Here is a 22,157-nt window from a genome sequence, read left to right as displayed (position 1 = left end):
TAAAAAATACGGTTGCAGCTTTTTTTTCTCATCGTGCACTGCGTGCTGCAGGATTTATTTTATGAGGTGCACACTTACCACATAGATGTATTCTCTCATATCTAGGCCCAAATTTACTGTTCACAACTTATCTGAGTGAGCTGAGCTCATGGCGTAGAACTACGGCTTGGACCCAGGCTTCAAAGCCGTAGAACTAAGGGACAGACCCTCAAAGGGTTAACTTAAAAAAAAGTATGTATGTATTTTTTAACACCAGCCATCTCCCACCAAGGCAGGGTGACCTGAGAAAGAAGATATGAAAGTTTTCATTCTTTTTTTTTTCATTTAGTAATCTATACAGAAGGGGTTACTAGTCCCTTGCTCCTGGAATTTTAATCACCTCTTATGACACCCATGAGATAAAATTTGTTCAGATTTTTAACCCGGAGGGTTAGACACCCAGAATAACCCAAGTCAGTGCATCATCGATGACTGTGTCTTATTTCCATTGGTATCCTTTAGTTTTGTCCCCCAGGATGCAACCTACACCAATCAACTAACACCCAGGTACCTACTTACTGCTAGGTGAAAAGGGACAGCAAGTGTAAGGAAACATGCTCAACATTTCCACCCATGCCGGGGATTGAACCACAGACACTGTGTGCGTGAAGTGAGTGCGTTGCCTACCAAGCCATGGGAGGAAGGATTCTTTTCCACTCTCCCATGGAGATGAAAGGAAAAAATTTGGATAGGGGTGTACACACACATATGTGTACATGCACGTGTATTGTGACCTAAGTGTAAGTAGAAGTAGTAAAATATTCCTGTGATCTTGTGTGTTTAAGAGACAAAAAAGACACCAGCAATCTTAATATCATGTAAACAATTGCAGGTTTCCATTTTACACTCACTTCGCAGGACGGTAGTACCTCCCTGGGTGGTTGCTGTCTGCCAACCTATTAACATACATATATACATATATATGGAAGAAATCACAATAAAATGTGTGATTGCAGATATGAAAAAATACCACAGTGAAAATAGGAAATAAAGCCTGAGTGCTCTCATGTGCTTACACACACATCTTCAGAGGAATATGAAGAAGACACAAGAGGAGCAGATTTTCAATGTCAACTCAGTGTTTACCACTTAAAAATGTGCTCTTCTTGCCTCTTCTTCTTCTTATTCCTCTGAAGATGTGTGTGTAAGCACATGAGAGCACTTAGGCTTTATTTCCTATTTTCACTGTGGTATTTTTCATACATACGTATATTCATACATCTTCTTTTCTTTCTTTCAACACACCGGCCGTATCCCACTGAGGCGGGGTGGCCCAAAAGGAAAAACGAAAGTTTCTCCTTTCAAATTTAGTAATATATACAGGAGAAGAGGTTACTAGCCCCTTGCTCCCAGCATTTTAGTCGCCTCTTACAACACGCATGGCTTACGGAGGAAGAATTCTGTTCCACTTCCCCATGGAGATAAGAGGAAATAAACAAGAACAAGAACTAGAAAGAAAATAGAAGAAAACCCAGAGGGGTGTGTATATATATGCTTGTACATGTATGTGTAGTGTGACCTAAGTGTAAGTAGAAGTAGCAAGACGTACCTGAAATCTTGCATGTTTATGAGACAGAAAAAAGGACACCAGCAATCCTACCATCATGTAAAACAATTACAGGCTTTCGTTTTACACTCACTTGGCAGGACGGTAGTACCTCCCTGGGCGGTTGCTGTCTACCAACCTACTACCTAGGATATTTATACATATGCATACATATCCTAGGTAGTAGGTTGGTAGACAGCAACCACCTAGGGAGGTACTACCGTCCTGCCAAGTGAGTGTAAAATGGAAACCTGTAATTGTTTTACATGATGGTAGGATTGCTGGTGTCTTTTTTCTGACTCATAAGCATGCAAGATTTCAGGTATGTCTTGCTACTTCTCCTTACACTTAGATCACACTACACATACATGTACAAGCATACAATACACACCCCTCTGGGTTTTCTTCTATTTTCTTTCTAGTTCTTGTTCTTGTTTATTTTCTCTTATCTCCATGGGGAAGTGGAACAGAATTCTTCCTCCATAAGCCATGCGTGTTGTAAGAGGCGACTAAAATGCCGAGAGCAAGGGGCTAGTAACCTCTTCTCCTGTATAAGTTACTAAATTTAAAAAGAGAAACTTTCGTTTTTCTTTTTGGGCCACCCCGCCTTGGTGGGATATGGCTGGTTTGTTAAACAAAAAATGCATACATATATATATATACAGTATATACAAGCATATGCATTCTTTCATATAGTACATACATGCATGCATATACATTCACACATACATATGCATATAATATTTTACTTAAGAGCTGTCTCCCCTCAAGGCAAGGTGACCCATAAAAGGAAATACTTTCACCAACAGTCATTCAGTTGCTCTTTTTCCAGAAGTGTGCTGACACACAGCTCAAATTAACCTCTGACTGAAACATCTCAACCTCTCCTTCAGAGTGCAGACACTGCCTTTCCTGCCTTCAGGACTCAGGTTTCCCTGAATTCTTTCATAAATGTTTCGTAGCTCACACTCCAGCAGCATGCCCATTAAGAATCTATTCACTCCTAACAAACTCACACCAGCCTGCAGGATGCTCAAGCCCCTAAAACTCCAAGCCTTCTTTATCCTGTCCCTCCAGCCATTCCTGGGATGACCCCTTCCACTCCTATCTTCCATCCCAGATTTATACACATGCTATGTCAACCTATTCCTCTCCATCCTTTCCATCATCTCTGAATTATACCCTTGGTGACCCCAGATAGCATTTTTATTTTTATGTTCGCAATTCTATGCATGATATTCATAAGATATTACACTTACAAAAGGTGGGGTTTGAACCCATGGCAAGTGAGTCATAAAACTCCAGGTCATTGGTTTGTTTGCAATCATGTTATGATTTCCTGATTCATATTATATGTTCTCCTCCAACATGACATCTCGGCTGCCTTTAGGCACCTCACTACAGTTTTCAAAACCTATGCGTCACACTCATATAAAAGTAGTGATATCACTATACTCTAGTACATTTTTTTTTTTTTTTCCATTATCCTTCCACAGATGCCTCAACAAATGTCTCATCTTTTCCTCCCTCATTTATTCTATAACTCACTTCATTTTACCCAGTAATAACATGGCATCTTTTATGGGGAATCCCTCGGATACACCCACAGTCAAGTATCCAGTGTAATAGTTGCACTGTACATAAATTCTATGCAAGGGGACAGAAAATATAGCTCGTCCAAATGCTTCCAACAAAACAGAGGAATTTAAGGAGGTGTTCTTTGAAAGGGGTAATATTCCCTCTCTTATAAGTGAGCAATATGCTCCAGTATCTCTAAAGGTTCTGACTTCAGTTGTGTTTGAGTTTTCCTGAAGGGAAATAAGACTCTGACAGTAATAAGGGGCCATCCCTTTCTCTACTTCTTTCAGGGACATGTTACTAGGGATATTATAGATTTTCCCAATAGGTTGGGGTTTGTGGGGGCAGTTGGGACAGATGTGACCTACTTTGTTACAGAGGAAGCAGATGACAGGCTTGCCCTTTACTCCCTGCTGACATTGCAACTGGTGTCACTCTGGCTGGTGTCTCTCTGGATACTGTTGTCGAGTTACACCATGTTGAGTGGTTTGTCTCTCACCAGGTGGACCATAAGTTGAGAAGCATGGCTCACCAGGTGACTTAGTTGGCTGACGTAGACATTCTCCCTCCGGCTGGCACTTCATCCTCCAAGGTTGACAATCTCTGCTCATGCCAGGCTGTTGAAAAGAGAGATGGGACCGCTCGAATGAGGAGTGGTTAGTTTCAAAGGTATCAGCCAACCTGGCTGCCTCCAATGCAGTGGTTAAGTCACAATCCTGCAGAAAGACTCTAACCTCTGGTCCCACAGACTCCAGCAGGTTGTCAACCAGAATAAGCTGCACAAGATCATCGAGGGTAGCAACACCACTTGCTTTATACCAGCTGGTAAAAGCTTTGGTCTGCTGTCACACAAAATCAACCAGGGACTGACCAAGCTGTTGTCTGCCTAACTTAAAGATCTTTGTGTATTTAGCTGGGATACATGTATATGCTCCCAAAACTGTGGTCTTCACTACTTTATAATCGGAAAAATCAGTGTCATTTAGCACTGACGTAAATTCCTGTGCTTTACCAAACAATGCTGTGTGAACCAACGACTCCCAGTGCTGTTCCGGCTACCTCAAGGCTCGAGCCTGATTTTCAAAAGCTTTGAAAAATTGTTCTGGTTCGGCCTCATTGAAGCGGGGAACAAGCTGTAAACTAAAGTCATTTACAAGTTGCAAAAACTGCCTTCTTTCTTTTTCTTCCTTGGCAAGTGCCCTCTGTTCCCTAGTCTGCTCAAGATTGATTTTTGCCAGCTCAAGTGCCAGTGCCGCTGATTCGCCTTGAGACAACCCTGCTGCACTAGACTGACGATTTTGCTCCATTGATGTATCATCTTCCTCCTGCGAGAACATCGGAGTTTCATTCCTGGCTCCCATAGAGGGAGGAGTCTGATGTGCCATCTCCTCTTCCCGAAGTTTGCCAGTGATCAGTGAACGCAGTTGTGCAGCTGTGAGAGTGTGTTCATAATCAATGCCAGTGGAACGAGCAATTTGCCAACAACGCTGTAGGGACAATTTAGGCAAGTTAAATAAAGTAAATGCCAACACCAGACGTCTGACTCGTCTAGGTGGCATACCCCATTGTATAAGTTATTTGCTCTGCACAGTACGATTGCAGAATACCCCAGCATAACACGTTATTTGCAGAACATGCTTAGCTATGCACAGTACGATTGCAGAATACCCCAACGTAACACGTTATTTGTAGAACACGCTTAGCTATGCTCAGTACGATTGCAGAATACGCATACGCTTACAAGGTGGATACACAATAGCAAAGCTGACTGCAAAATCTTCACACAAGATTGACCATAGTGAAGCGAGCACTTCGAACAAGCTAGTAGCAAGCTATTGAACAATCATACAATAGCAAGGCTGACCATAGCAAGGCAATTGACACGCAAAGTTCGTAAGGCCAGACAGCAAGCTACACAATGTTCCTGCTTCCAGCATCACCCTAGGCTCAACCCATGCTCTAAGTCCAGCTCCAGCTCTCGGACAGGCTACCCATATTATAACCCAGGAGTCCCAAAGGCCTGTTATCCTGGGTGTAAAGGGAGCAAAATAAACACAGCAGAAAAACTTTTGACTTATATTATCCTTCACCAATTTAGAAAAGAAGTATGGACACTATATACACTTATGTACAACAATAAGTATTAGTGCACTCCACGGTAAGCAAGGCAGAATAGAAGTCACTAGAGAGCAGACCATGCTTCAACCAGCTCTAGAATGGGAATGACAAGGGCAGACAGGTGAGTGGTACCCACATCACCTCTGCGATTGCCAAAACTATCTTCTCATTGGCTGGAACCTGGGTACTGATTAAAAGACGGGGCCACATCATCAACCCTTAGCCCCTGGTTTGCTGGTTGGGGGAGATAGCCTGTTAATGAGGGTGTTTACATGCACCGAATAAAGGTTATGTACTCTTTGCATGCCACAAGACATAATGGAAAAATACCAGGCGAAGGCTCAGTCATCATGGCAGTGAAAGTGATTCATTTTGGCTGAAGCCTGGTGCACACTTCCCTCATATTATTCCTGCTATAGAGAAGAAGAAAAAATAACACAGTAATGATGTTAATTGTCTTGGTGCACAGAAGGGCAAATTGCCAGTGCTTTGCTTTACGGCATTTCCCTAATGCAATGGTTTTTCAATTACACCCATTCTTCGTTTATTCAGACTTCATGCAATAAATATATTCACCACTCACTGTAAGCTAAGGACAAAAATATTTTAAGGTAATTAATGTGTGTACCATATATTCATTTTTTAGGCCTAGGTCTGTTGCTTACTTATTTTATGATATTGTAAACATGATATAAGGCTTTTATATGCATTTGAAAGTGAAAAAAGGCCGTTTCATTTTATAGCAATTTTTGCTTTACAAAAGTAGCCTGGAACCTAATCTGCTGTATAAACAGGAACTTCCTGTATTAAAACTTATAGGTTATGTATAAATTCTGCTTTAAATTATTGTACTTTTGTTACAGCAACTCAGATGACTCACATTACGTAATACATAACATTAAATCTCCATTCTAGGATTTTGGAGCTGGTAGCATCCATGTGACAGAAACTATGAAAAGTATGGTTCCACCACATATTTCCCCAACTGGAGGAAAGCCAGGATTTGTGTCTAAAGCCATGCCTCCAGGTCGCAAAATTATACCAGGAGGTCCTGTACAACCACCTCGCCATGCTACAAATTCCAAACTTTTAAAGTGGAGTATGGGAGGTGGAGGGTTTTCACCTGGATCATCATTATCAGGTCCCAGCCCCCAGTCCTCAGGTAAGTCTCAAAAAGTAATCATCCAACTCTTTATCTTTAATGCCTTCTTATTTCTCTTAAAAATTTTAATTTGTCTGATTTTATTATTTCTAATAGTGTCACAAAAGTAGCGCGAGCAATTCATTGAAATTTCAGTAAATATAAATACAGTGGTACCTTGAGTTATGAGCTTAATTTGTTCCAGAAGGCTGTTCGAATGCTGATACCGAACCAATTTGTTCCCATAAGGAATAACGAAAATTAGATTAATCTGTTTCAGGCCCCCAAAAATACACTTACAGAAGCACTTACAAAAATACACTTAATTGTTTAAATTGGGAGCTGCTCATAACTCAAGGTACACTGTATGTGTAAACTTTTTCTTAGGGGAATCTCAGTGGAAACATGTCAGATTAGGTGGAGTTTGTATGGCATTTCATATTGCATTGCCAGCTTTATAATCTTCTTTCAGAGGATTCAACAAAGTGATTGAAGAAATTCTATTAGAACCTATTCAAAATTAGGCAAGGATGAATAACCCCAGTTACCCTAGTGGCACAGCAGGTGGGATACACATGATCAGCTGAAATTACTGCCCACAAATATTCCAGTTGGGACAGCCCCATTGTGGGAAAGACTTCTGCAGCTATTTTAGGTGTATGCTCCAAAAGGAGGAGTCTGCCTCTTAGTTGAGTGCATATCACTTGGGTGATTTTCTTCCCTCTCCACAGTTGGCACATATTCAGACCCTTCACTTTTCATTGGCTCTCCACCTTGCTGCCTCTTGTCATACTGGGTACAAATGTATTTGCGGCAAAATGAAAGCTAACCTGTATAGTCCCCTTCGATCTGAACTTTGTAAGTTCCAAAGGATGGCATGTTATGTTCTTTGGTCAATGACACAGACACACAAGTACCCATCTCAAGCCTCTTTAATCCACAGTGGCTTCTTTGACCTGTTAAAATGTGAGGGGCCATAAGCACCCCTTCTGAAATCATCAGATTCTGTGTATTACCAGGTTTTTGCATAATTGCTGCCTTTTATTAATAGAGGTCTAGAGGTTATTTTAGATCATATCATTATTAACCTAGAAAAGAGTTTTATACCATAAAAATATGTGCAGTAAGCCTCTAGGAGACAGCCACTTTGTTAAAAAAATATTAATAATGTTTATTTCTTCATGCCATGTAAACAGTGTAGTTTAAATGTATTAGTACAGTGGAAGGCACATAAGAAAGCCACTAATTATGCAGTGCATTTCAGGGAACTAATCATAAGGCTTATATGTTAATTAAGAACTAGACATAGACTATTGTCTTGGGTAGTTAACTACAATCATAAGTACAATAAAAAAGACAGCTAAGGACAGTAGTATTTTTTTTTTTAGTAGTTCGTCCGGGTCTCGAACCCCAGACCCCAGTGGTGAGAGTCTTGCCTCTCACTGCTGGTCAAAAAGTCAATTACAAAAGTATTACATATTATTTAAACTGATTCAGTGATCTTTAGTTTTTTGGAGTGACTGAATAAAGATGGTAAAGATAAAGCAAGTTACTTAGTTACAATATATAAAACAGAACAAGATATGTTATCAGTTATGTATGAGAGTTGAAGGAAGACTGGAAGAAGAATAAGGATAGAATTGGATGACAGCTGGTCTTGTCTGACATAGCTTATTGCTGTCTCGATTACATTAAGGTGATGATGTGCTTTTTAAAAGTGGTTCTGAATCTATAAGCAGATAGGGAACCTTTTTGCTGCTTCAGGCAGAGAAATTCAGATCTTAGGGTCTTATGTGTAATGAGTTTTTACACAAGTTGAGTCAGACATGGGGGATGTCAAAGAGGTTTGCGACTTGTGTTATGCCAGCGTGTTCTGTTGCAGCTATCAGGGAAAAGTTTCAGAGAAGGGTTTATACTGGTATTGATTGTCCTATATATATAGCTGGCAGAGCAATATGAGTGCATATTGTGTATATTAAGTAAATTCAAGGTTTTGAAGAGTGGGGGGATTGCATTTTCTGGCACTGGAATGGGTAATCATTCACTCAGCAGTTTTTGTTGAGTTATTATTGTTTTTAGGTGATTTAACATAGTAGATCCCCAGGCACAAATACAATAGGTGAGGTAAGGATAGATTAGAAAGTGGTACAATGTAAGTACTGCTGTTTGAGGTACACAGTAACTTATCTTTGAGACAATGCCTTCTCTTTTGGAGACCTTTTTAGTTATGTGCTTAATGGTGTTAAATTTCAAGTTGAAGTCAAGGTGTAATCTATGAATTAACTCTCAGTTTGTATTACAATAATCCAAAGAAGCCCAGGCTAGTGGGACCACAGCTCAAGGTAAGTGAAAGAGTGAGTCAGAGTCTGAGGTATTAGCAGACATAATGAGCATTGACAAGGTCACTCATAAGAGTGGGAGGATCAGAGGTAATGTCGCTTTAGCTGTAATCATTGCAGGGGTTGTGACCAGAAAGATGTCCCAAGTATCCAGAGTGGTCTTTGATGCAGGAGTACAAAAATCCTTATTACTGTAAATTTGGTGGCTGAATTAAAATTGATAGCCACCAGCAAGGTCAGTATGTCTCTGGAAACAACAGACAAACAATTTTATTTCTTCCTGCAGTATACAAAATGTAATTTACATTTTTTTTTTAACACATCGGCTGTTTCCCACCAAGGCAGAGTGACCCACAAGAAAGAAAAACCCAAAAAGAAAGAAAAACCCAAAAAGAAAGAAAAAACTTTCATTATAATTCAACACTTTCACTATCACTCATATACAATCAGTCTTTGCAGAGGCGCCTGGTGGTAAAAGCTTTCGCTTCACACAGTGAGGGTCCAGGTTTGATTTCTGGCGAAGGGGTGGAAGCATTGGACATGTTTCTTTACACCGGTTGTCTATGTTCACCTATCAGTAAAATGGGTACCTGGGAGTTAGTTGACTGGTGTGGGTCACACCCTGGGAAAAAACTTACCTAATTTGCTCGAAATGCTCTGCATAACAATGGGTTTTCTATATAGTAGTATGTCATTGATGTCAGCTAGGCCTGTATACCTTGTACATTTTTTTTTCTAACAAACCAGCCATATCCCACCAAGGCAGGGTGGCCCAAAAAGAAAAACAAAAGTTTCTCTTTTTAAATTTAGTAATTTATATGACTAAAATGCCCCCTGCATTTTAGTCGCCTCTTACAACACGCATGGCTTATGGAGGAAGAATTCTGTTCCACTTCCCCATGGAGATAAGAGGAAATAAACAAGAACAAGAACTAGAGAGAAAATAGCAGAAAACCCAGAGGGGTGTTTATATATATGCTTGTACATGTATGTGTAGTGTGACCTAAGTGTAAGTAGAAGTAGCAAGACGTACCTGTGATCTTGCATGTTTATGAAACAGAAAAAAGACACCAGCAATCCTACCATCATGTAAAACAATTACAGGCTTCTATTTTACAATCACTTGGCAGGACGGTAGTACCTCCCTGGGTGGTTGCTGTCTACCAACCTACTGCCTAGGTAAATAAAGATATTATTATTATAGTCACTCCAAACTCCCAATATCCCAGACCCCTCCTTTAACTCCTTTAAAGTGCAGGCATTGTACTTCCCATTTCTAGGACTTAAGTCCAGCTAACCAATTTCCCTAAATCCCTTCACAAAATATTACCCTGCTCACACTCCAACAGCTTGTCAGGTCCCAAAAACCATTCATCTCCATTCACTCCTTTCTAACGTGCTCACGCATGCTTGCTGGAAATCCAATCCCCTCGGCCGCAAAACCTCAAATACCCCTTCCCTCGAACTTTTTCGATTTATACGTTCTCCAAGTCATTCTACTTTGTTCCATTCTCTCTAAATGACCAAACCACCTCAACAGCCCCTCTTTATCCCTCTAACTAATACTTTTAGTAACTCCACACCTCCTAATTTCCACACTACAAATTCTCTGCATAATATTTACACCACACATTTCCCTTAAACAGGACACCACTGCCTCCAGCTGCCTTCTTGCTGCAGCATTTACAACCCATATAAGAGTGTTGGTACCACTATACTTTTGTACATTCCCTTCTTTGCCTTCATGGATAACGTTTTTTGTCTCCACAGATACCTCAACGCACCTTTTTTCTTTCATCCGTTCTATGGTTAACCTCATTCTTCATAAACCCATCCTCTAACAACTCAGCTCTCAAATATCTGAAAACATTCACTTCTTCCATACTCCCTCTCCCCAGCGTGATCCAATTCTTCTTTATCTAAATCATTTGATACCCTCATCACCTTACTCTTATCTATGTTCACTTTCAACTTTGTACCTTTACACAACCTCCCAAACTCGTGTACCAACATTTGTAACTTTTCTTTAGAATCTCCCAAAAGCACAGTATCATCAGCAAGAAGTAACTGTGTCAACTCCCATTTTGTATTTGATTCCCCATAAATGTAATGAAAACTTCTCTACTTTTATCTAAATACTGTTCACATATGTGCTTCAATATAAACACTTGATCTACACATCCCCTACCCACTCTAAAACTTCCTTGCTCATCTGCAATCCTGCTCTCTGTCTTGCCTCTAATTCTTTCAGTAATAACCCTACCGTACACTTTACCTGATATACCCCTTAAACTTATTCTCCTATAATTTTTACTATCTCTTTTGTCCCCCTTCCTTTTATATAAAGGAACTATACATGCTCTCTGTCAATCCTTAGGTATCTTCCCCTCTTTCATACATTTATTAAAAATACCAATCACTCCAACACTATATCCCATCCCCCCTGCTTTTAACATTTCTGTCATGATCGTGTCAGTTCCAGCTGCAGTACCTCACGAACCTTCCCTACACTCATATCCTGCTCTTCTTCACTTCTAAAAGATTTCATATCTCCCTGGCCAGCGCATGAAATTACTGCCTCCCTTTCTTCATCAACATTTAAAAGTTCCTCAAAATTTCCTGCCATCTACCCAATACCTCCAGCTCCCCATCTACTAACTCCCCTACTCTGTTTTTAACTGACTAATCCATTCGTTTTCTAGGCTATCTTAACTTGTTTATTTCCAAAAAATTTTCTTATTCTCTGCAAAATTTCTTGACAGTGCCTCTTCCCACTCTATCATTTGCTCTTCTTTTGCACTCTTTCACCACTCTCTTCACCTTTCTTTTACTCCCCATATACCCTGCCCTTCTTATATCACTTCTGCTTTGTAAAATGCTATCATAAGCTACCGTTTTCTCTTTTATCACACCCTTTACTTTGTCATTCCACCAATCACTCCTCTTTCCTCCTACAGCCACAAACTTCTGCCCATATTCCAACACTACATTTTTAAAACTATCCCATCCCTATTCAACCCTTCCCCCACTACCCATATTTGCATTAACCCACCTTTCTGCCAATAGTTGCTTATATCTCACCCTAATTTCCTCTTCCCTTAGTTTATAAACTTTCACTTTCTTACTTTCTGATGCCCTTTTCCTTTTGTCCCATCTACCTCTTGCTCTAACTGTAGCTACAACTTAATAATGATCCGATATATCAGTTGCCCCTCTATAAACATGTACATCCTGAAGCCTACCTATCAACCTTTTATCCACCCATACATAATCTAACAAACTACTTTCATTACATGCTATATCATACCTTGTATACTTATTTATTCTCTTTTTCATAAAATATGTATTACTTATTACCAAATATCTTTCTACACATAGCTCAATGAATGGTTCCCATTTTCATTTACCCTTGGCACCCCAAATTTACCTACTACTCCTTCCACAACATTTTTACCCACTTTAGCATTGAGATCTCCAACCACAGGTACTCTCTCACTTGGTTCAAAACTCCCCATGCACTCACTCAACATTTCCCCAAATCTCTCTCTCTCCTCTACACTTCTCTCTTCTCCAGGTGCATAAACACTATAACCCACTTTTCACATCCAACCCTTATTTTACTCCAGATAATCCTTGAATTTATACATTTATATTCCCTCCTTTCCTGCCATAACTTATCCTTCAGCTTTATTGCTACTCCTTCCTTACCTCTAACTCTATTAGAAACCCCTGACCTAATCCCATTATTTCTCCCCACAGAAACTCTTCTATCCCCTTCAGCTTTGTTTCACTTAAAGCCAGGACATCCAGCTTCTTTTCATTCATAACATCCACAATCTCTTTCTTATCATTCACACAACATCCACACACATACAAACATCCCACTTTGATGGTTTTCTTCTTTTTCTTTCTAGTAAGCTATACAGGAAAAGGAGTTACTAGCCCATTGCTCCTGGCATTTTAGTTGACTTTCACAATACACATGGCTTACGGAGGAAAGATTCTTATTCCTCTTCCCCATGGATATGAAAGGAAAAGTAATAAGATCAAGAACTATTAAGATAAAATCAAGGAAAACTCAGATGAATGTGTATACATAAACATGTATATGTATGTGTAGTGTGACCTAAGTGTAAGTAGCAAGACGTACCTGAAATTTTGCATGTTTTTGAGACAGAAAAAAGACACCAGCAATCTTACCATCATGTAAAACAAATACAGGCTTCCTTTTAACACTCACTTGGTAGGGCGATAGTACCTCCTCGAATGGTTGCTGTCTACCAACTTACTTCCTACTAAACGTATTACACATTTGTGTTATACCATAATTCAAACGTATTATGGTATAATACATTTGTATTATAATTGAAACCATGGAAACGGAATCCGCGAATATGTGGGTTCTAATGTATGTATGTACCTGAATGCACACACACACATACACACACACACACACACACACACACACACACACACACACACACACACACACACACACACACACACACACACACACACACACACACACACACACACATACATACATATGCACACATACACACATGAGCACACATACATACCATATTTTGTGGCTTATTATATGCATTTTTTCCCTATAATATGTCTCCAAAAACTACCCTGCATCCTGTAAATTGAAGGTCAGTGATGGGAGCTATAAGTTTGGGGTGTGGGGTGGGCTGTAGCTCTCCCAGTTACGTCTGATGCAGAGCCACTGAAACTAAAACAAGCCTTATAAGCCGCAAAATACAACATATACATACTATTGATTTATGCAGAGACAGCATTTAATTAACTAAATTAATGTATTTCAGGTGAAGCTAAAAGTCTGGGATCTATACTACAAACTAATGGATCACAAAATGAGAACAACAGTGATAACCAAAACAGAAATTATGGGAAGAATCTTGGAGAAAATTATCTTCTTGTGTCATCCCTGGACAGCAGAGGCTCAGGTGGCTCCTCAGTGAAAACTGTGACATCAAAATCATATAAATCATCAAAATCATCCCGGTCCATTGCAACTCTTACACCCAACGTTACAGAGAAACCAGACGTGACCAGCGCTGCTCATCTGACACTAAGTTTGGGTTCAGGTCAGCTTTCCGAGGTGCTCCAGAAACTGGCACTTGACCAGTACCTTGAGTTGTTCCTTGAACAGGAAGTAGACTTGGATGCTTTCTTAGAACTTTCAGACACTGATCTTAAAGATTTAGGAATAAGTACACCATCAGCCAGAAGCAAGATACTTGGGGCTATTACCAGTTTAAAATCAAAAGTTCAAACGTGAATTTGCAAAATATGTAAAATTATTTGCCAACAAAAATTATTTTTCCTTTTTGCCACATAAGCCATCTCCCACCATTGTAGGGTGACCCAAAAAAAAAAAATCACCATCATTCAATCAGTTGATACTGTAATATGGTTTTAGGTAAATTTTTATACATTTTTTCAATAATTTATATAGTAAATTATTTTGCACATCACTTCTGAAAGATAATTTACTTCCTTGGATGGAATTTGATCATCCCATTCCCCATGCACTGTTTGACCTGTACAAGTTTAGCACTTCCTCCCACCTCCTCTGATTATAATAATAATAATCTCCATTGGAAGGCGAAAAAGAATCCTTCCTTCATAAGTCATTCATGTCACCAGAGGCAACTAAAATGCCAGGAGCAAGGGGCTAGTAACCCCTTCTCCTGTATACATTTTACGTTTCTTCTTTTTCGGGTCGCCTTGCCTCAGTGGGAGACTGCTGTTGTGTTTAAAACACAAAAAACTTTTATTTGTGTATTTACAGTGTAGAACTAATCTCTCTTTTTCAGAATTTTCCGAAATATGTATATGCTGTAAATTAAATTTAAATTTTTTAATGATCTCTGAAGTTCAGAATTCTCCAGTTATAAACAAACATTCCATATATGAGTTCAAATTTTGGAAAATTGGCAATTTTTCAGGATAAGACAGAATATTTTACATATTATTTAATTTAGAATTGTCTCTGAATAGATTTCAATAGATTTCAAATTTCAATAGATTCAAATTCAATAGATTTCAAATTTCAGGAAAACCCAGTTTTTTCCCAAAATACAGAGACAGCACACTGACTTAAATTTTTCAAAAAAAAAGTCTCTCATAAGGAATTTTTAGGACCAAATAGGGAGGAAGCATCTGACTTCTCATACTTGGTATTTTAAAAAAATTGAAAACGATAAGCAGGTAAGTCTATCTAGGTACAGGTCCAATGAGAAGTAATGCTTATTCGTGTGATAAACACGTGCTACTTAGGAATAAGTTGGTCACTTAATGAACTCTTTTGTTTTATAGTGTCACTTTGAATACTGGAGTTATAACTCAATATAACATTGATAATAGTTAAAAGTGTCATTAAGTTTGTAACAATTGCTTGATTGGTGCTACCAAAAAGTCTGTTTCCTCTGTACTAATGAAGTTAAAGGTCAACTTATTGCTTGAGTAACATGATGCTTTTTGGCAGCCTCTTTGACAAATTAACTGAATGAGCAGAGTAGATACTCTACATGGAATTCAACATGACTCACAAAATCGTAATATTACAATTGTAAATAAATCACGGGATCCACTGGCCTGTGGGTTTTAAGACTCACTTACCATGGGATCAGGCCCCATCCATTCCATGATTTCATGGAATTCAAATTTAGTGAGACTTATAGCTAACTCTGCTACATTTAAGTTGGTGATAAATAGTTTTACCTTAACTAAGTTACATTTTTATGAAATGCAGTACACTGTATTAAAATTTAAGTTGTGAAGATACATACTATTGTGTGTGAAGTTGAGAGTATCCAACTTACCCAATATATTTGAGAATATAGTCACTCCTCACTTAATGACAGAGTTTCGTTCCTAAGACCACATCGGTAAACAAATTATTTGCTAAGTGAGGAGCATACTATAATGGTAGCGGGTTTGTGTCAACTATCTTTGATATTGTTTTCATGTCACCTTTCACCATTTATAACATTTCTGCCACATTTTTGAATGTTTATACAGTAGTGTACTGTATATTGTAATAAACAGAATACAGCCTCTCCTCACTTAGCGAAGTATTCATTTACCAACTACTCGGACTTACGACGGGCTCTCTGACCAGTATGCATACCTAAATAATGTATATTAGAGCTGATTTCTTCTATTCTGTTTATTACAGTATATAGTACACTGCTGTATAAACATTTAAAAATATACCAGAAATGTTATAAATGGTGCAAAGGTGACATTAAAACATTATCAAAGATGGTTGACATAAACCCACTACCATTATAGTATGCTCCTCACTTAGTGACGAATTCATTTACTGACGTGGTCTTAAGAACAGAACTCCGTCATTAAGTGAGGAGAAGCTATAGAGGAAATCAGCTCTATACATTATTTAGGTATGCATGTTGGTCAGAGAGCCTGTCGTAAGTCCGAGTTGTCAGTGAATGAGGAAGTTGCTAAGTGAGGAGAGGTTGTATAATGTTTTATTACACAGAATATATTGTATGTGCCTTAACACAGTAAATGGTCTTATCATTTATTGGATTTATGCTTAAAAATTTATATATGTATATAGCAAAGCCTCGATTAGTATGAATGATGAGTCACGTTAAATGATCGCATTAATCGAATTCGTACTATTGGCAGCTGTTATAAGACACAAAAACATTGGATGTGTTTCTTTACACTGGTTAGGTTAGGTTAGGTACGGTTCATCAGGAAACAGGACAAATGTTTCCTGACGCGGGTCTTAGTCAGATGATGACCCGCCTTTGGAGCTTTTGGTCATCTGACCGAGGCCTTCCGCTGGCTTACCGGTCCACCCCTTTAAAAATTATGGTCATTTATAACCATTTATATATATTTTTTTTTTCCCTTTACACTGGTTGTCTATGTTCACCCATCGGTAAAATGGGTACCTGGGTGTTAGTCGACCAGTGTGGGTTACATCCTGGGACAAAACTGACCTAATTTGCCCAAAATGCTCTGCATAACAAGGGGTTTTCTATATAGTAGTATGTCATTGATGTCAGCTAGGCCTGTATGCCCTGTACACGCACTTGTAGAAATAAAGATACAGCCTCTCCTCACTTAGCGATGTAATCATTTACCGATGGCTCAGACTTATGACAGGCTCTTTGACCAGTTCTTCTTTTTCTTTCAACAAACCAGCCATATCCCACCGAGGCAGGGTGGCCCAAAAAGAAAAACAAAAGTTCTTTGACCAGTATTCAGACCTAAATAATATATGTATGTTATACAGTACACTACTGGATAATCATTTAAAAATATACCAGAAATGCTATAAATGGTGCAGAAGTGACATAAAAACAATGTCAAAGATGGTTGACATAAATCCACTACCAGTACAGTGGACCCTCGGCCAACGATTTAATCCGTTCCTGAGAGCTCATCGTTAATCGAAATTATTGTTAGTGGAGTTAATTTTCCCCATAAGAAATAATGGAAATCAAATTAATCCGTTCCTGACACCCCAAAGTATTGAAAAAAAAAAATTTTTACCACATGAAATATTAATTTTAATACACACAAACTAAAGAAGACATGCACAGTTACATGACACTTACCTTTATTGAAGATCTGGTGATGATTGATGGGAGGTGGCAAGTCCTTTTCCGGGGTTACTCCCCTTCTTCTTTTAATGCCACTAGGACCAACTTGAGAGTCACTGGACCTCTGTCACACAACATATCTGTCCATAGAGGCCTGAACCTCCCGTTCCTTTATGACATTCCTAAAGTGTTTCACAACATTGTCAGTGTACAGGTTGCCAACACGGCTTGCAGTAGCTGTGTCAGGGTGATTTTCATCAAAAAAGGTTTGCACTTTAAGCCACATTGCACACATTTCCTTAATCTTAGAAGTAGGCAACTTCTTCAACATCTCTATCCCCTCCTCCGAAGCAGTTTCCTCAGGTGTGGCCTCTTGCTGTTGAAGATGATCTATCAGCTCATCAGTGGTTAGTTCTTCATTGTCCTCCTCCACCAACTCTTCCACATCCTCCCCACTAACCTCCAACCCCAAGGACTTCCCCAATGCCACAATGGATTCCTCAACTGGCATAGGATTCTCAGAGTTAGCCTCAAACCCTTCAAAATCCCTTTTGTCTACACATTCTGGCCACAGTTTTTTCCAAGCAGAGTTCAAGGTCCTCTTAGTCACTTCCTCCCAAGCCTTACCTATAATGTTTACACAATTGAGGATGCTAAAGTGATCTATCCAAAACTCTCTTAGAGTCAGTTGAGTTTCTAAGGTCACTACAAAGCACTTTTCAAACATAGCTTTTGTGTACAGTTTCTTGAAGTTTGCAATGACCTGCTGGTCCATGGGCTGCAGGAGAGGAGTGGTATTAGGAGGCAAAATCTTGACCTTAATGAAGCTCATGTCCGCAGAAAGTCGCTCTGCCAAGTATGAAGGATGACCAGGAGCATTGTCTAATACCAGGAGGCACTTAAGGTCCAATTTATTTTCCAGGAGGTAATTTTTCACAGTGGGGGCAAATGCATAGTGTAACCAGTCATAGAAAAAGTCCCTAGTGACCCATGCCTTACTGTTTGCCCTCCACAGCACACACAAATTAGCCTTGAGGACATTGTTTTTCCTGAACACTCTGGGAGTTTCAGAGTGATACACCAATAAAGGCTTCACTTTGCAATCACCACTAGCATTGGCACACATCAACAGAGTAAGCCTGTCTTTCATAAGCTTATGTCCTGGGAGTGCCTTTTCCTCCTGAGTAATGTAGGTCCTGCTTGGCATTTTCTTCCAAAACAGGCCTGTTTCGTCACAATTAAACACTTGTTCAAGTTTCAGTCCTTCACTGTCTATGTACTCATTGAATTCCTGCACATATTTTTCAGCCGCTTTGTGGTCCGAACTGGCAGCCTCACATCACCACTAGTTGCTGGCATTTTTTTAATTAAATCGTCATGCAACTTCCTAGCCTTTTCACATATGATCGCTTGAGAGATGCTATCTCCTGCTATCTGTTTTTCGTTTATCCACACCAATAACAGTCTCTCAACATCTTCTATCACTTGCGATCTCAATTTCAAAAACATAGTTGCACCTTTGGCAAGAACAGCTTCCTTGATTGCCGTTTTCTTGTCCACAATAGTAGCGATGATTGATTGGGGTTTTGTGTACAACCTGGCCAGCTCGGAGACACGCACTCCACTTTCATACTTAGCAATGATCTCTTTCTTCATCTCCATAGTAATTCTCACCCTTTTTGCTGTAGGGTTGGCACTAGAAGCTTTCTTGGGGCCCATGGTGACTTATTTTGCAGGTGCAATCACTACAAACGCTGTGATAATATGAAATGTTCCGATTGTATGTTTGGATGGGACCGCAGTGGCTGGCTAGCTTGTAAACACTGGCACCCACGGGACAAGTGAGGCGTGCTCAGGCCACAAATGGATGCGTCTCTAACGGAACGAATAGCATTGGTCGGGTTTTTTAGCGCTATTCGAGGCAAAATTTTTGCGTTAAAAAGTATTGCTAGTCGGATTTAGCGTTAGACGATGCCAACGTTGGTCGAAAGTCCACTGTATAGTGTGCTCCTCACTTACCGACAAATTCGTTTACCGATGAGGTCTTAGAAACAAAACTCTGTCATTAAGTGAGGAGAAACTGTATTATATTATATTATTATTTAAGTTTATTGTAAGCTAAACAACAAAACTTTATTACATTTTATTGTTGATCTAAATTAAGGTCTCCATACTCACCTATTTGTGGTTGCAGAAGTCAAGTCACAGCTCCTTCTTGTGAGTGTGATTCAAGCAAGTCACAAACATTTGTAGAGTCCAGGTCATGGAAACCAAGCCACTTTCTAATATCTGTTATTTCTTAGCTATAACTTGCATATTTGTACAATGAGGCAAAATGTGTTTCCACACTTCTTGCACTTAATTTTTCCCAAGCATGGGAAATATTTACAGATTTGTTGGTCTGTGTATCCACCATCTTCCACTATTTTCTTAAAAATAACAGGATATTAGCAGCAGCTTGTTTATCTGCACTGGCTGACTCATACCAACCAAATTTTTACTTATATCAAATAAGGTCCAGTATCATTTTATAATTTGTACTAAATCGAATTTCATACTACAGTGGTACCCCGAGTTTCGGCCATAATTCGCTCCAGAAGGCTGTTCGAGTGCCGTTACCGAACAAATTTGTTCCCATAGGGAATAATTTAAATTAGATTAGTCCGTTTCAGACCCCAAAAAATACACTTACAAAAGCACTTACATTATTATACTTAAATAATTGTTCAAGTTGGGAGCTGTATTCAAATTTGTACTAATGAAGGCTTTGCTACACTACAGTCATTTAAGAAGACCCATGAACTGCACCATTAATACATAATATGAATCATAGCACTACTCGTTTATTTTGCCTTTCAGACATTATAATGTCTTTGAGAATAAAGGTCTACCTCAAAATTATGTTAAAACAGGTACTGTGTATTTAATTAGTTTAGTCATTTCTAACCTGTCATTAAATATAATTATTGAGCACTCTGAAATTGTAATGGGAGACTACTCTCTTGTGTACATATCAGATGCACATGACTCACTCATGGATACCACATGGAAAAATGCCCAGCACCCTTTTTCCTGGACTGTCAGGTCGCACTGTCAGTCCACTATATCAGTGGACTTGCAAATTCATTTTTGACATCTCCTCTGCCATAACACACTGACATCCTCACTGAATGTCCCTCCTTTGACACATTATCCTTGACACATTATCCTTGACACATTATCTTTGACACATTATCTTTGACACATTATCTTGGACACATTATCTTTGACACACTATCATTGACACACACAATCATTGACACACTATCTTTGACACACTATCTTTGACACACTATCTTTGACACACTGTCTTTGACATGCTATCTTTGACACACTTTGACACACTATCTTTGACATTATCTTTGACATACTATCTTTGATTTTTAAACAGCAACTAACCAGTTGTATCAACTTTTATTGAAATTTTGTTCTTGCACTTTCCCCTACCTCCACTAACCCTTGTGAAGGTTCAACAGCCCTATCAGACCATCAAAGAATTTTGATAAGGCTGGTTCCTCCTTATTGAAATTAAAATATAGAAAAATCGATGATAACTTAATAAGATAAAAAAATTTATTAATATAAAAAAAAGTAAATATCAGACACTTAAACATGAAATTAGTCCTACTTGAAGCAAAGAAATGAAAGATGAAATATATAAATAATTAGTGACTCAAAGCTAACATGCTAGTATGTACACAATACGTAGTTAAGAATGGTGCCGTGCCGATGTTCTGGGCACTTAGCTCTGAATCGTGGTTTGGAACGCTGAGCTGTTGTTGATAACGATGGGAAGGGGGTCACAGGTGTAAGTGACTGTTGACACACTGAGTAGGCAGTGACCCCAACATGAGTAGAGATTCTGACGAACAGAGGTACTGTGATCCTCTGACCACCACAACACTTGTGAAGCAGTTGAGTCACCAGTAAAGAACCACCTTGAAATGCTGGTGGAGTTATAACTGGGAGAAGGCTGCTGGAATGGTGTGTAGCTGACTGAGTGGTCGGCTACGACTGGCAAGGGGACCAGTGTAGGTAGAGATGCCAGATTGACCCTCAGATCTTGTCAAGATCTATGCTGCCCCTCTTATCTCGCCTGTGTCAGATGACTCAAGCCGACAATCAAGGCTATGATAAATACAAAGTTACACACCACTCTAGAAATCACTCACATAATAGGTGTACAGCCTTTAAAAGAAATGGTGAGGATTAACCCTTTGACTATTGGTGCCATATATATACGTCTTACGAGCCAGTGTTTTTGACATACTAATACACCAAAATTTAGCGGGAGAAAGCTGGTAGGCCCACATGTGAGAGAATGGGTCTGTGTGGTCAGTGTGCGCAGTATAAAAAAAATCCTGCAGCACGCAGTGCGTGATGAGAAAAAAAAACTCCGACCTTATTTTTGGATTAAAACAACTTTGAAGTGTACGTATTATCATATAGTATTTATTTTTGTATTCTCGTTTTCTTGGTCTCATTTGACAGAATGGAAGATATATTACATATGTTACAGAAATAGAGATGAGTTTGATTGGTTTCACAATAAAAATGACCTTGAAATTGAGCTCAAAGTAGCGGAAACGTTTGATTTTTGCCGATGTTTAAGAGTAAACAAATGATGTCACGGTCCAATAAATGTTCAACTAGCCATATTAATATGCAGTCACGAATGGGTTGACATTATTTATACATTTATTACAATAATGCAGTAGCCTGCATAACAGTAAATCTAATATTTT

General features: G+C 39.1%; 1 protein-coding gene across 3 annotated transcripts in view; it reads left to right on the top strand.

The window, feature by feature from the left end:
- Positions 1-20,864, top strand: part of LOC128685526 (ankyrin repeat and SAM domain-containing protein 6) — an 89,900-nt gene extending 69,036 nt beyond the window's left edge. For all 3 annotated transcript variants that reach the window (XM_070083078.1, XM_070083079.1, XM_070083077.1), the window contains exons 10-11: positions 6,197-6,443; positions 13,594-20,864. In XM_070083078.1, the coding sequence (XP_069939179.1) occupies positions 6,197-6,443; positions 13,594-14,069 (723 nt within the window). In that variant the 3' untranslated portion in view covers positions 14,070-20,864. The remainder of the gene's footprint in view (positions 1-6,196; positions 6,444-13,593) is intronic.
- Positions 20,865-22,157: the final 1,293 nt, after the last annotated feature.

The sequence above is a fragment of the Cherax quadricarinatus genome, chromosome 8 (genome assembly GCF_038502225.1).
Source record: "Cherax quadricarinatus isolate ZL_2023a chromosome 8, ASM3850222v1, whole genome shotgun sequence".
Classification (NCBI taxonomy): domain Eukaryota; kingdom Metazoa; phylum Arthropoda; class Malacostraca; order Decapoda; family Parastacidae; genus Cherax; species Cherax quadricarinatus.
This window is presented reverse-complemented; position numbering and strand designations above follow the sequence as displayed.